This window comes from Phaeoacremonium minimum (genome assembly GCF_000392275.1).
Source record: "Phaeoacremonium minimum UCRPA7 unplaced genomic scaffold PA7_03_scaffold_265, whole genome shotgun sequence".
NCBI classification, from domain to species: domain Eukaryota; kingdom Fungi; phylum Ascomycota; class Sordariomycetes; order Togniniales; family Togniniaceae; genus Phaeoacremonium; species Phaeoacremonium minimum.
The window spans coordinates 16,629-28,900 of NW_006921170.1; the positions used below are offsets into that span (position 1 = coordinate 16,629).

Consider the following 12,272-nt stretch of genomic DNA (forward strand, 5'->3'; position numbering starts at 1 on the left):
TGTGTGTGTGTCCATGTATGTGCTTTGCCGCTCAGCATGATGAGAGATCATCTTCGTGGTCAGCATGAGAAAGCATCCATCCTCCTCTTTCAATTCAGACTAGACTAGCTGTGCCGTCGATATTCGAGAGGGAGTTCCTGGTTATCTCTGGCGCTCTGGGAGAAACATCTTACATTTCACGCCGTCCAATGACTCTCAGTCTGGGCTGGTATCTTGACGGCACTTTATCAATATCCATCTAGCTGTCTAGCCTTCATCCCGCGGTAATTACGATACACCACCCCCCAGATCGAACCCTGTGCTCTGTGTTGGACAGGCCTTGATCTGAATACGGGCAAAGATACTGGCAGATGCATACCTATCCAGGTTCATATCAGAATATCCGAACCTGGCCTGGCTGCCCCTCTCCTCGGCACGGCAGTCAATGCACAGCGCACAAAAAGCGCCCAGCGCCAATCGCCTTCATTTCCTTCTCTCCTGAAGAAACCCGGCAATGACCAGGGGGGCCCTACGACCACTAGACTGACAAGTCAAACGATCACTGCACGCACGCATGCATGGACAAGGGGGCCTTTTTCCTTACCTACCTAACTTAAGTGCTAGAACTACTGTACTGTACAGTACCGTACCGTTTGTACTGTTGGTAACCTACCTTGCAGTAGGTTTGGTGAACCCGGGGGAGGGACCCGTTGCTCCATCTCATCTCAATCTCCACTGTACCTTATTATTACCCTATCTTACCACTCTCTCATTATTACTTTCTCTTTGATATTCTTGTGCCTATCTTACCGATTTTTGCTTCACCCGTCGTCGTTTATTTCTCTTGTCCTGTCTTGTCTTTCGTTTCTGGAGATTGGACTTACAGCAGCGGGCTTTCCCATCTGACGACGAGGCGACGAGCGACTCCTAACCGCCGTCAGACCCATCACCACATCTTCCTTTTCTTCCTGAGCCGAGCCGATTCGATCTGGCCTGGCAGCGCTAGGCGCCAGAGTTGCACTTGCACTTGCATTTGCTCGACTCGATACATCACGGGCGGTCTGAGCCTGACTGACTTGACTGAGTCTCGGTCTCGACCCGGGGCGCGGATGCCGCCACTGAGGGCCATGCTCAACAAGATGCGCTCTCCAGCGTTCCCTCCACGCCGGCCGTCGGCCCTCCTGCGGTACATTGTCGCCGGCGTCGTCATCACCCTCTGCCTGTACTGGATGAGCGGCCCCTCGGCACCCTTCCCCTCGCCCTCGACCTCCTCCACAGCATTCGCCCCGAACACTGGTGCGGAGGCCAACTATGCGCCCGCCGACAAACCTGAGGACCTACCTCAAAAGGCCCAGGAGGAACCAGCACCGATATATCACGATCAGGAGCCGGAGGAGAAGAAGAAGCAGGAGCCTCTTGCCGAGGACAACTCCCTCGCAGATGATGTACGGGAAGGAAATGCGGCTCCGGTTCTGGCGCCAACCACGACGACAGTAGCAGCAGTCGCCGCCGAGACGAACACACAGGCCAAAGCCCCAGCAGCCACGACGACTGGCCACCCGATCGAGCACCTCATCTCGAGCGCCGAAAAGCAATTCGCCGATGTCCTCTCCCAGGAGTCCCGGTCCCTCGCCGACGCTGCTGCCGCCTACCGCAAGCAGCGCGGCCGACATCCCCCGCCGGGCTTCGACAAGTGGTACAAGTTCGCGGTGGAGCGCAATGCTGTCATGGTCGAGTCGTTCTGGGACCAGATCTACCACGACCTGCAGCCTTTCTGGGCCCAGCCGCCACCGTTGATCCGCAAGGAGGCTTGGGACTATGAGATGACCATCCATATCCGGGACGGCAATGCGACCAGTAGCAGCAACTGGTTCTGGACGAAGATCTGGCGGGAGATGATCGAGACGATCCAGCACCTCTTGCCCGACATGGATCTCGCCCTGAACGCCATGGACGAGCCGCGGCTCGTCGTGCCCTGGGAGGACATGGACGCGTACATGACCAAGGCTGCAACGACTTTCGGCCTGGCTGATCCCAAGGATGTTGTTGACCAGTTCCAGAAGCTGGCTCCGCCTGGAGAAGGCGCAGACAAGTCAGAGGTGTCAGCCAACAAGGATTGGGAGAACACAAGTAAGTCGTTCCCTTAGCATGTTCTTTGACATCCCTTGTTTGCTGCCGTTGTGCGGCCGACTTGCATAGCATCTCGCTAACCTCAAACCCGCCGTGTAGAACCGTATTGGGAAATTGCGCGCCGCGGCTGCGCGCCCGACAGCCCGGCTCGCAAAGCAGACGTGATGCGTGACTTCGATCACGCCCCCGTCATCTCCTCGTCCCTCGCCGCGCCGCACCAGTATCAAGGCTTCGTATCCAACTTCACCCTCTCCACCGAGTTCTGCCACCAGCCCGATCTGCAAGGTCTTAACGGGATCTTCGTCGAGCCGCTCTCGGTGTCCGCGACCAAGGTTCTGTTCCCAATGTTCGGAGGATCGAAGCTCGCCGTGAACAACGAAATCCTGCTGCCGGCGCCGATGTACTGGAATGAGGAGGAACGCTTCACCGGCGGAAACGACCATGGCGGGCCCTGGGGGGAGAAGAAGAACGAGGCGATATGGAGAGGAGTTGCTACAGGTGGCCATAATCGTGCGACCAACTGGAAGGCTTTCCAGCGACACCGCTTCGTAGCAATGAACAACGGCACCTCGCTGACGGCAGCGGAGAACTGGTCGGAGCTGCCGCCCAACTTCGTCCTGCCGCCCGCATCGTACCACCTCCAGGCGCAGACGGACGGCAAGCTCGGGAAATGGGTCGACACCTGGGCGAACGTGTCGTTTGTCGATCTCATGTGCGATCCTAAGCAGACGGAAAATAAGTGCAACTACACGTCGCCACACTTTACCGTGACGAAGGGCATCAAGATGAAGGAGCAGTTTGGGTCAAAATACCTGCCGGACATTGACGGCAACTCCTTCTCGGGCCGCTACCTGGGCTTCCTCCGGAGCACGTCGTTGCCAATCAAGGCGACGCTGTGGCACGAGTGGCACGACAGCCGGCTGGTTGCGTGGAAGCACTTTGTGCCGATGGACAACCGGTACGAGGACTGGTACGGCATCATGGAGTACTTCCTGGGGTATGGCGACAAGGTGCCGGGCCACGATGCTGCCGCCGAGAAGATTGCCAGCGATGGTAAGGCCTGGGCTGAGCGAGTTTTGAGGAAAGACGACATGCAGATCTACGTGCTCCGCCTATTGCTGGAGTATGCGAGAGTCACGGACGAGAGGAGGGAGAAGATGGGCTGGGTGGGCGACTTATTGAGCGACGGCAGCAATGCCGCCAGGTGAACACGTTAGAATTCGTGGCTTGACGCAAGGGATGGACGATAAATACTACGACCACCACCACCACCACCACACAAACACACACCACGACCGACATACCACTACCAACGACAGCCATCATTTCGATACCAGCGCTTTCGATAAAAACCTTCACTTCTTAGACTGTAACATATTCAACTTGAGGGAGTTTGTTGCTGTATCCGTTACAACTGCACAGATTGCGCGGAAGGAGAGTTGAGAGATCTGGACAGAGAAGAAGGGCGAACCATGGCATGGCATTTTAACAGCAGAGTTATCCCGAGGAATGAAAGCAATGCGGAGTGGTGTTTGAGGCGTTTGGGGAAAAGCACAAAGCCCGGGGGGGCCTGAGATGAAGAGTTGCCTCCCCCGGAGCTGCGTATCTAGCATAGGCGATATTTTCTTGATGTTGTGAAGATGTATTTGTAGCTGGACATAGGCGAGTCGAGTCGAGTTGGCGGTATCACGACGGACTACTCAGCCGCATCTATACCATGTTGTACACATTGATACAACACAAATTATCATTTTGTCACGTTCCAGTTCATTGCAGTGGTGCAACCTGACGAGTAGCAAGATTGAGACAGAACTTGAGATGTGGATATTATAGACATACGTAGACCTGCCGCCATATACCCGGAACTCAGCCTTTTGGGAGAGGGCGAGTTCGTGCCTCGTACAAATTATTCCAGAGTTGTATATACGAATTTTGTTGATATTTCTTCTTGTAAACATCCTGTTGAGGATTAGACGAGCTGCTCTCTTCTCAAGCGCACGTGTCCTTTTTTGTTGACAGCCCATTGCCGACTCTAGACACCAAATGATCAGACAGACACACCAGCTTTGGAAGAGTCGGCAGTGAGAGATTGACCGGACGGCCCATGGCGGAAGCATCGGGAATCCCAGGACCCCTCTGATTTCTTGTTCCCTGTTGGCCAGCTCCAAGGTCCCGAGCAACCTGCCGTTAAGTGACTAGTTTGCGAATATGCAGTCTGTTTTGGCGGGTTTTAGGTCTTATGTATCATTTTTGTCTTAGCGAATCCATTACCTAAACTACAGAGTCAGGAGCCGAAGGGAAGCGTGCGCCTCGCCAAGTCAAAGGCAGAGCTACGCAAAGCTGCGCAAGCTACGGTGGCTCGGAGGGACCGGGTGGACGCGGCACTGCCGTTAACTGCAAAGATGTCCGGACCCAGCCCTGAGAAGCGGCCACAAGACGGTCACAAGCCCCGGAGTGGCCCCGTGGACTTGTGAGAAAGCTGGGAGGCCCCCTACTTGGTGAGCACACCGCTGGGCTACTCCTGCCGTTAGGGGTATGATGCCGGCGGGCGAGCACTTTGGCTCGATGTCCCTTAGTCAATGGAGGGCTGGCAATGTCCAATGGCCGAGTTTCGATGGAATAATCGAGGCGGGTGAGCTGTGCCTATCGTAAAGACATGACAAAGAGGTTGGTCTCTTGTCTCTTGTCTCTTATCGCAGTGCATTGCGTGTGCCAGATGCAAGACTACCGAGCTACCTAGATACTCATTCAGAGCGAGATGAGAGATACCGGTATCTTATGTGTCAAGTCAAGTCAAGTCAGTGTAACTGTAACTGTATCTTGGTAGGTATGTCATGCATGTGCTGTGTGTGTTGATATGTTGACGGTGTGTGTGTGTGTCTCCTTCGGAATCTAACGGCGCTGACATGGCGACCACCACCACCACCAACCGTCAACAACACGAAGGAACATTCGTCTCGTCTCGTATATAATATCATAATATCACAAGATTATAATGTTGACTAAGAGATAGGGTAGGAATTCCAGCGTGCATTCATGCCTTTTTCTTCTTATTCTCGTCACCTTACCCTTACTAGAAAGAGGAGATACCGAGGTACTTCAGCAACGTAACTCTCCGTGTTTCGACTCTCGTCTTTGAAAAGGCTCAACCCACCGACCGCATGTTTATTAGTACTTTATTAGGTAGGGAGACACCGGGATCTCTCTGACGGCTTCCATCTGATAAATCCAGAAGCGCTGCTACTGCAGGACAAGCCGCCAAAGCCAAGCTCCACCCTGTCGGCAGCCCTAGCGAGGTACCTCAATCACCTAGGTACTGAGTAGGTAGTAGCCACAGCAGGGTTTTTAGGCGATCCCCTCCCATCCCATCCCCTGCTGTTCAGTGCTGAGCTGCCCCACCATCGACGTCGTCGGATGCAGCGTGGGGTGTGTCATTGCTGAGAGAGTCTGGTTGTGCTTAAAGACGGCAAAGCGACCACCACCATCTTGTTCCTGTCTTGCTTGACTCGCCACGATACCCTTACTCTTGCTGCTTTTCTTCCACTTATCCCCCTCTATCCTTCTGTCTTTGCTTGCTTCTAGTGACCAGGGACAATTACCGCTTCTCCTCAAGTCATTGTCACCAAAACCACAAGTGAACAACATGTCCCCCTCCGGAACAACAGGAGCTGCCCCTCCATCCACGGCAGCTTCAACATCCTTCAGCAGCCCCGGGTCGACAAAGAACGGGAACGGAAACGGCGTCTACGAGGGCCACAACGTCCAGGGCCAGGCCTACGGACACTACTCCAACAACCTCAACACCTCAATGGTCAAGTCAAACTTCCTCTCCAACCCCGAGGACCTCGGCGTCGTCGCCGTCGGCTTCTCAGGAGGCCAGGTATGTCTCGAAGCTACCTTTTCCCCCGTGGCGCAAGACTCTTCCCCGCTGCTATATTGTTGCGGCTCCTTGTCTTTGTCCTCTTCTACCTCGTTACTACCAATCGTGCAACCGGCATGCTAATATTCTTCTGTGTCTTCCAGTGCAAGCCCGGCGTTGATGCTGCCCCCTCTGCCCTCATCGAGTCCGGCCTGCTCGACCAGCTGCGCGACCTCCTGGGCTACAAGCTGCACGGCGACGACACCGTCCACCTGTACACCGACCTCGTGCCCAAGGAGGACCACCCGTACCGCGGCATGAAGAACCCCAAGGCCGTCTCCTCCGTCACCCGCCGCATCGCCGACCAGGTCTACACGCACGCCGCCGCCGGCCGCCTCGTCCTGACCCTCGGCGGCGACCACAGCATCGCCATCGGCACCATCGGCGGCTCCGCCCGGGCGGTGCGCGAGAGGCTGGGCCGCGAGCTGGCCGTCATCTGGGTCGACGCCCACGCCGACATCAACACCCCCGAGACCAGCGGCAGCGGCAACATCCACGGCATGCCCGTCAGCTTCCTCACCGGCCTGGCCAAGGAGGACAAGGAGGAGTATTTCGGCTGGATGCAGGATGAGAACCGCATCTCGGTGCGCAAGCTCGTGTACATTGGTCTGCGGGACGTCGACCCGGGCGAGAAGAGGATCCTGAGGGAGAATGGCATTCGTGCGTTCAGCATGTTCGACATTGATCGGTAAGTTCGCGGAGGGAGTATCTAGGCGTGGGGGACTTGGTCGCTAACATGTGTGTTTGTTCGTAAGGTATGGCATCGGACGCGTTATGGAGATGGCCCTGGCCCACATCGGCACCGACACGCCCATCCACTTATCGTTCGACGTCGACGCGCTGGACCCGATGTGGGCGCCGTCGACGGGCACACCGGTTCGCGGGGGGCTGACGCTGCGCGAGGGCGACTACATCTGCGAGTGCGTGCACGAGACGGGCAACCTGGTGGCGGTGGACCTGGTCGAGGTCAACCCGAGCCTTGCCCCCGAGAACGACCACGGCGCCCACGAGACGGTCCGGGCGGGCTGTTCACTGGTGCGGTGCGCTCTGGGAGAGAGTCTGTTATAAGGTCGCGGGGTTGACGGGAGGAGAAGAGATGGGAGAGATTACAACACCCGACAAACTACACACCACCGCATCGCATTGTGCATACCATACCATACCATACCAGATCATACATTACCATCATGGGCAGGAGTCTTGCTTGGGGCGACATGGAGTTGGGACAGGAACAGGAACGGACGAAAGAAATAAGCAAAGCACCTGGAAAATAGGAAATAGGGAATAGGAGACGGGCGGCTACTCTGGCTAAATCTAGAGCATCACCGTCACCCGGGTGGGCAAGAGGCAGGGAAGGATAAAGTAGAGCAAGACATGGCATCTAGGACAATCAGATATGCCATGACTCCCCAGTTGAAGTTGTGAGCTTTGTGTTGAGATGGAGGACAATGCGGAAGACGAGGCTCTGAGCAGAGGCGGTAACGATATACTTAGGATCGCCAACCCCCCCTGGTCGCAAGGCAGACAGGAACAGGAACAGGCCACGCAGAGTGCCACAGCGTCCACGTGCTACAGTACAGTGGCAATGACAGTACAATTGACCATGGCGATCAGATCGGACTGCTCATACGAGCGCAATAGCCTCAGCCTCCCACATGTAAGTGCGCATGGACCATGATTGTTGTATGACACGAGGCGGGTGATCCTGTCGTTCCCTGCAAACTTCTCGGGGCATCAACGAAGGAGTGTTCCTCTGGGGAATGTAGACGTACCTACTACGTAGGGTTAACCCAGGAGAAAGAGAGAAGAGAGACGTGCAAACAGACAGACAGATAGACAGACAGTCAGTCAAGAGCATCTCGAATCCAACAACGACTAACTCAGGCACCATTTGGGACGATCCCCCTGCCACCTCAATTGTGGTGCACGCACCAGTGACACCACCCCCACCAACGGCGCCTACAAACCCCGACTACCTACCTACCTAGGTAGGTACCGAGGGTATCTAGTGGCAGTCGCAGCACCCAAATAACCCCCCAACCACCCCGCTAAGAATCGACATCTACACCGAGGATCACTGTAGGTAGGAGCAAGATCTTGTTGCACCGGCAGGTAGGTAGATCAGGTAGATATGTACAGTAGGTACATTGAGGTCGATGCTTGGCTTATAGAAGATATGATAATCCAGTGCTCAATTGTTGAAGCAGATCATTGGCATCTAAGCCAGAGGGTCGACTAAATACCTACACTAGTAAATAGAGTGTTGTTGCTTGATCTTGATGCTGTAATCTTAGAGAAGCCATCGTGATCCCTGTCGACAGCCACAAGATCCCAGTCAGTCAGATACTTACATGTACAGCCCCTCCTTCCACCACCAGCCACCTCCAAAAAGACTCGTAATATCCTGGGAGTTAAGTATCTGGGTAAGTTAACACAACACGCGCGTGCCGCGAATCCCTGTGCCCGATCCCTCCGAGAATCAAGAGCGCAAAGGACTGGAAAGACTGGGAAGACCGGATACCGGGATACTCGATCATCATAACTCATCTCCGTCTCGTTCCCTTGTTCTTGTTCTTCTCCTCCTCTCTTCCCCCACCTTGTTCAACTTTCTTTTCGTTGCATCGCTGCATCGTCTCATTACGAGACCGAGCCAGAAACCAAGACGCAGCGCATCGTCTCCGTTGGGTTGGGTTGGGTTGGGTTGGGGAATATCTCGCCCCTCGCCTCTACGTGTAGCACGCATGTGTCCGGCGCACGCACGGTGACAACTGAACCCAGGCCACCACGCTACGTCGCCGCATCGCATCGCATCACATCGCGCGTCGCAGAATCTCACCTTTACCTCGCCTTATCTTGTCTTGCTCTGGCAAGAAGGCGATAGAAGGGAAAGACAGGACGAACTGCCGCCAGCGCAACCTCGAACGGCTCGCCGCGGCCCAAACCGCCCATTGGCATTGGCCCGGCTCCATTCCCCGTTTCCTCAGAGGTTCAGGTTCAGGTTGTCTCAAGAAGCAAGAAACAAGGTCCACTCGACAAACGACGTGGCACTCGCTCCCGCCAAACGATACCAGAGCGCGCCAGCCCAGTTCAACCAACATCTACATACCTGCAAGATACCTGCGGCAGGAAACAAGCACAACACATCATTCAGAAAGAGGGGACCTGGCCCGCGAGGGTTACAGTGATAGAGTGTCGTCCGTTTGTCCATCGGGACGGGGACGCTTCAAGAGCGACAGCATCCGGTTGTAACCATTGCAGCCCCATTGTATCAATTCCAGTGCTCAACCAAAGAGAGTACACCTGGGACCCCTCGTCTTCGAAGTGTCTAATACCAATTCACCGTCACTTGCTTCGATTCGCAGAGGACATACATTACAACCAGAGGCCGGGCTTGGAATTGGGCACCACCAAGAATCCGGATTAATAGCCCCCAGAGCCCCACGAGCTCTTCCGGCAAAACCCCCTAGACTTCGATCTCAAAGCGACACGATCCTCGTCTGATCTGATCTGATCCTTCACTTCGTATCTCGTCTGCCTGCATCACACAATGGCGTCCACGGTGACGTCCGGGTCGCTGGTCCTCGAGCGTCGCTTTGAGCGCGTTCACAAGTACCACTGGCCCGCCGTCCAACTCAACGTATGGATGCTCATCATGCTCGTCGCGTCATGTACCATCCTCGGCATATTCGCAACATTCGTTCAAATACAGCAGCAACTACAGCTCAACATACCTTGGTGAGTGTCCACGGTCTTTCCACTGCAATGCATGTTCCAGATTGAAGAGCTTTTACTAACACGAGTGTATCACAGGTACTTTCCATACTACATGACCGTCTCCGCCGTCGCGATATTCTTCATCGGCATCCTCCTCTGGCTGATCTTCCAACGGCGCCTCCTGCCCTCGATCGTCATGATAGGTGGCTTCATGCTGTTTGTGCTGTGGCTGGTCGGCCTGATCGTCGTCTCCATCCAGCTCTGGGGGCCCTCGGGCTCCGTCAGCGGCAACTGCAACATCGCCGTCTTCAACCAGAACCCAAAGGGCCAGACGCTCGAGACGCTGGCCTGGATGGAGCAGAAGAACATCTGCCAGAGCTGGCAGGCCGTTTTCGCCATGGGCCTCGTCGGCGCCATCTTCCTGCTGTGGCTGATGGTCATGGCCTACCAGGTCTTTGCCGACGAGGGTGACTAGCAGTCTGCGTGGTAACGACGGGGGATGGTTCCATTCATGATTTACGCTGGAGTTTTCTTGCACATATTTATCCTTATTCGACAAATGCTACAATTTCAAACGATATATACAACCTTCACATACGAGAAACACAGTCGCCGAGACACTCAATGCGCGGAGGTGTAGTAATGGAGGTGGGACTGCATAGAAGGAGTTTAGAGGTGGAGGTTTTGCTATTTGTCATTTGGGCGGCTTCCCGATGCATCATTCAATGCGATCATGCTGGATGCTTGGGGGGCATGTGGTTTAGGACGAGGAATGACATCAGTATGATTATTGACGCGGGAACGACATCAGTGTTATAAGGCGAGGCAAGACAGGCATTGTCACATATTGAAGCAGCATATCGTACAGCTCGAAGTATTGAGAATTAAGTGTATTTATGATCACATGCCCTCAGGGGAGCAAATTGATCTTGATATCTCATTCAATTGCCGGTGCAACTCAATCTAGCCGCACGTTTCCCATTCCAGACGCCATGTGTTGTGTATCCCTTGCATTCGGAGCTCTTCCGTCTCGCAGGTCATGTGAGACACTGTAGTAATACACGTATGGTACACTTGTTTAGTTGGAGACCTTGGGGTCGACCTTCTTGCCAGTGGCCTTCTCAAAGAGGCCGCGGGCGCCGTCGGTGATCTTCTCGCCGGTGTTCTTGTCGACGTTGTGGCCAGACTTCTTTGCGCCCATGTTGAAGGCTACGAGGAAAGCATTGTTAGCAATCTGGCCGACTGACTGCAGACTAGACCTGCGACTGTGATGGTGGGAGAAAACTCACCCTTGTCAAGGTAGTCGTCCTTCTGGCCGGCCTGGGTGCCCTGGGTGTTGACGGTGTTCTGGGTGGGATCCATTGTGATGAAGTTGGTTTGGCTTGAAGAGCAAAAGTCTTGCTTGGTCTTTTGATAATGTGAGAGATGGGTTTGCTTGATAGAGAAGGAAAGACAAAAGTCGAAGATACGAGGGTTGTGAATGAGGACTTATATAGAGACTTTGATGCACAGAGTTCAGACTTCAGCTGGGAAGGAGCGGGCATTACATCAGAGCTTGGAAGCTGCGACTCTGGATCCCCCCAATCTCAGCCAGGCTTGCGATCAAATGTCTCTACAGTAGGAAAAGACTGGAGCCAGGAGACTGGACACAGCCAACCAACCAACTAATCCTTGAGACTCAAACGTCCAGGTGTGCAGCCAAGAAGACAGTATCTTGATTCGCCGGCTGATAAGAGCAAGCTTTCAACGGTGTCAAGAACCGGCTTGTGATAGCCGGGCGATGATGTAGGCGATATGGATGCTACCGTACTAGATATTAGTGTGATAGTGGGGGAGGGGCATTGCTGGAGATGCGCTACGTCATTGTCTCACCTCAAAAGCCGGAAACCGTCAAGGTGCATGGAAGCTTGTGATAGTACAAGGCACAGAATCATACATCGGTGGAGCTTCACGGACGGATCTGGAAAAAGATTTGAAAGTCATCCAGGGCAACTCCCATCTTTGAGTTCTGGAGTCGCGTTGGTGATGGCGAGATTGGCTGAGATCGTCAGGGTACACTTCCTAAGAATAGCTCCGCGGCCTCGTCCCTGCTTGGCACATCGAGGCGGCTCTTAGTATATGGTCTCGGTAGTTGTAGACTATCCTCGAGTCCCATTCTATGAAGGGAGAATGAATGAAGCAATGCAAGCTCGTCTATCGGGACCCCCACGCAACCTCCCCCTGTACTACGATACGAGCCAATGTTGCATGCCGAGATGCGATCAAGAAAGTTCATGATTGTCTAGGCTAGTTATCTGCTTGGAGCTCACTTGAGGCTTCCGGGATTGGTAAATCGGTGGGAGACGATGTCATGTTACTTCGCTGGTCTGGTAGGAACAATTATTCCTCCACGATCATGCTATAGCCCCGAGATTTGCCTCTCGACGCAAGGTCGGCCAGTTTCCATCATCATTCTCGTCATTGTTGAGCAAACCGTGCTTTCTCTGCAAATGATCACGACCTATGCATTATGCCACACATAACATTACTC

General features: G+C 54.4%; 4 protein-coding genes across 4 annotated transcripts; 3 read left to right on the forward strand and 1 right to left on the reverse strand.

Annotated features, from left to right (window-relative positions):
- Positions 1–1,118: 1,118 nt before the first annotated feature.
- On the forward strand, positions 1,119–3,317 carry UCRPA7_3200 (putative glycosyltransferase family 90 protein; the record flags this gene model as incomplete). The annotated part of the gene is made up of 2 exons (XM_007915765.1): positions 1,119–2,109; positions 2,209–3,317. 2 exons carry the CDS (start codon positions 1,119–1,121, stop codon positions 3,315–3,317), a joined length of 2,100 nt encoding a protein of 699 aa, XP_007913956.1.
- Positions 3,318–5,752: 2,435 nt separating this feature from the next.
- On the forward strand, positions 5,753–7,096 carry UCRPA7_3201 (putative arginase protein; the record flags this gene model as incomplete). Its single annotated transcript, XM_007915786.1, has 3 exons — positions 5,753–5,989; positions 6,133–6,716; positions 6,784–7,096. 3 exons carry the CDS (start codon positions 5,753–5,755, stop codon positions 7,094–7,096), a joined length of 1,134 nt encoding a protein of 377 aa, XP_007913977.1.
- Positions 7,097–9,575: 2,479 nt separating this feature from the next.
- Positions 9,576–10,217, forward strand: UCRPA7_3202 (putative arginase-like protein; the record flags this gene model as incomplete). The annotated part of the gene is made up of 2 exons (XM_007915763.1): positions 9,576–9,763; positions 9,839–10,217. The coding sequence occupies 2 exons, from the start codon at positions 9,576–9,578 to the stop codon at positions 10,215–10,217; spliced, it is 567 nt and encodes a 188-aa protein (XP_007913954.1).
- Positions 10,218–10,820: 603 nt separating this feature from the next.
- Positions 10,821–11,104, reverse strand: UCRPA7_3203 (hypothetical protein; the record flags this gene model as incomplete). Its single annotated transcript, XM_007915827.1, has 2 exons — positions 10,821–10,951; positions 11,032–11,104. The coding sequence occupies 2 exons, from the start codon at positions 11,102–11,104 to the stop codon at positions 10,821–10,823; spliced, it is 204 nt and encodes a 67-aa protein (XP_007914018.1).
- Between the last annotated feature and the right edge of the window lie 1,168 nt (positions 11,105–12,272).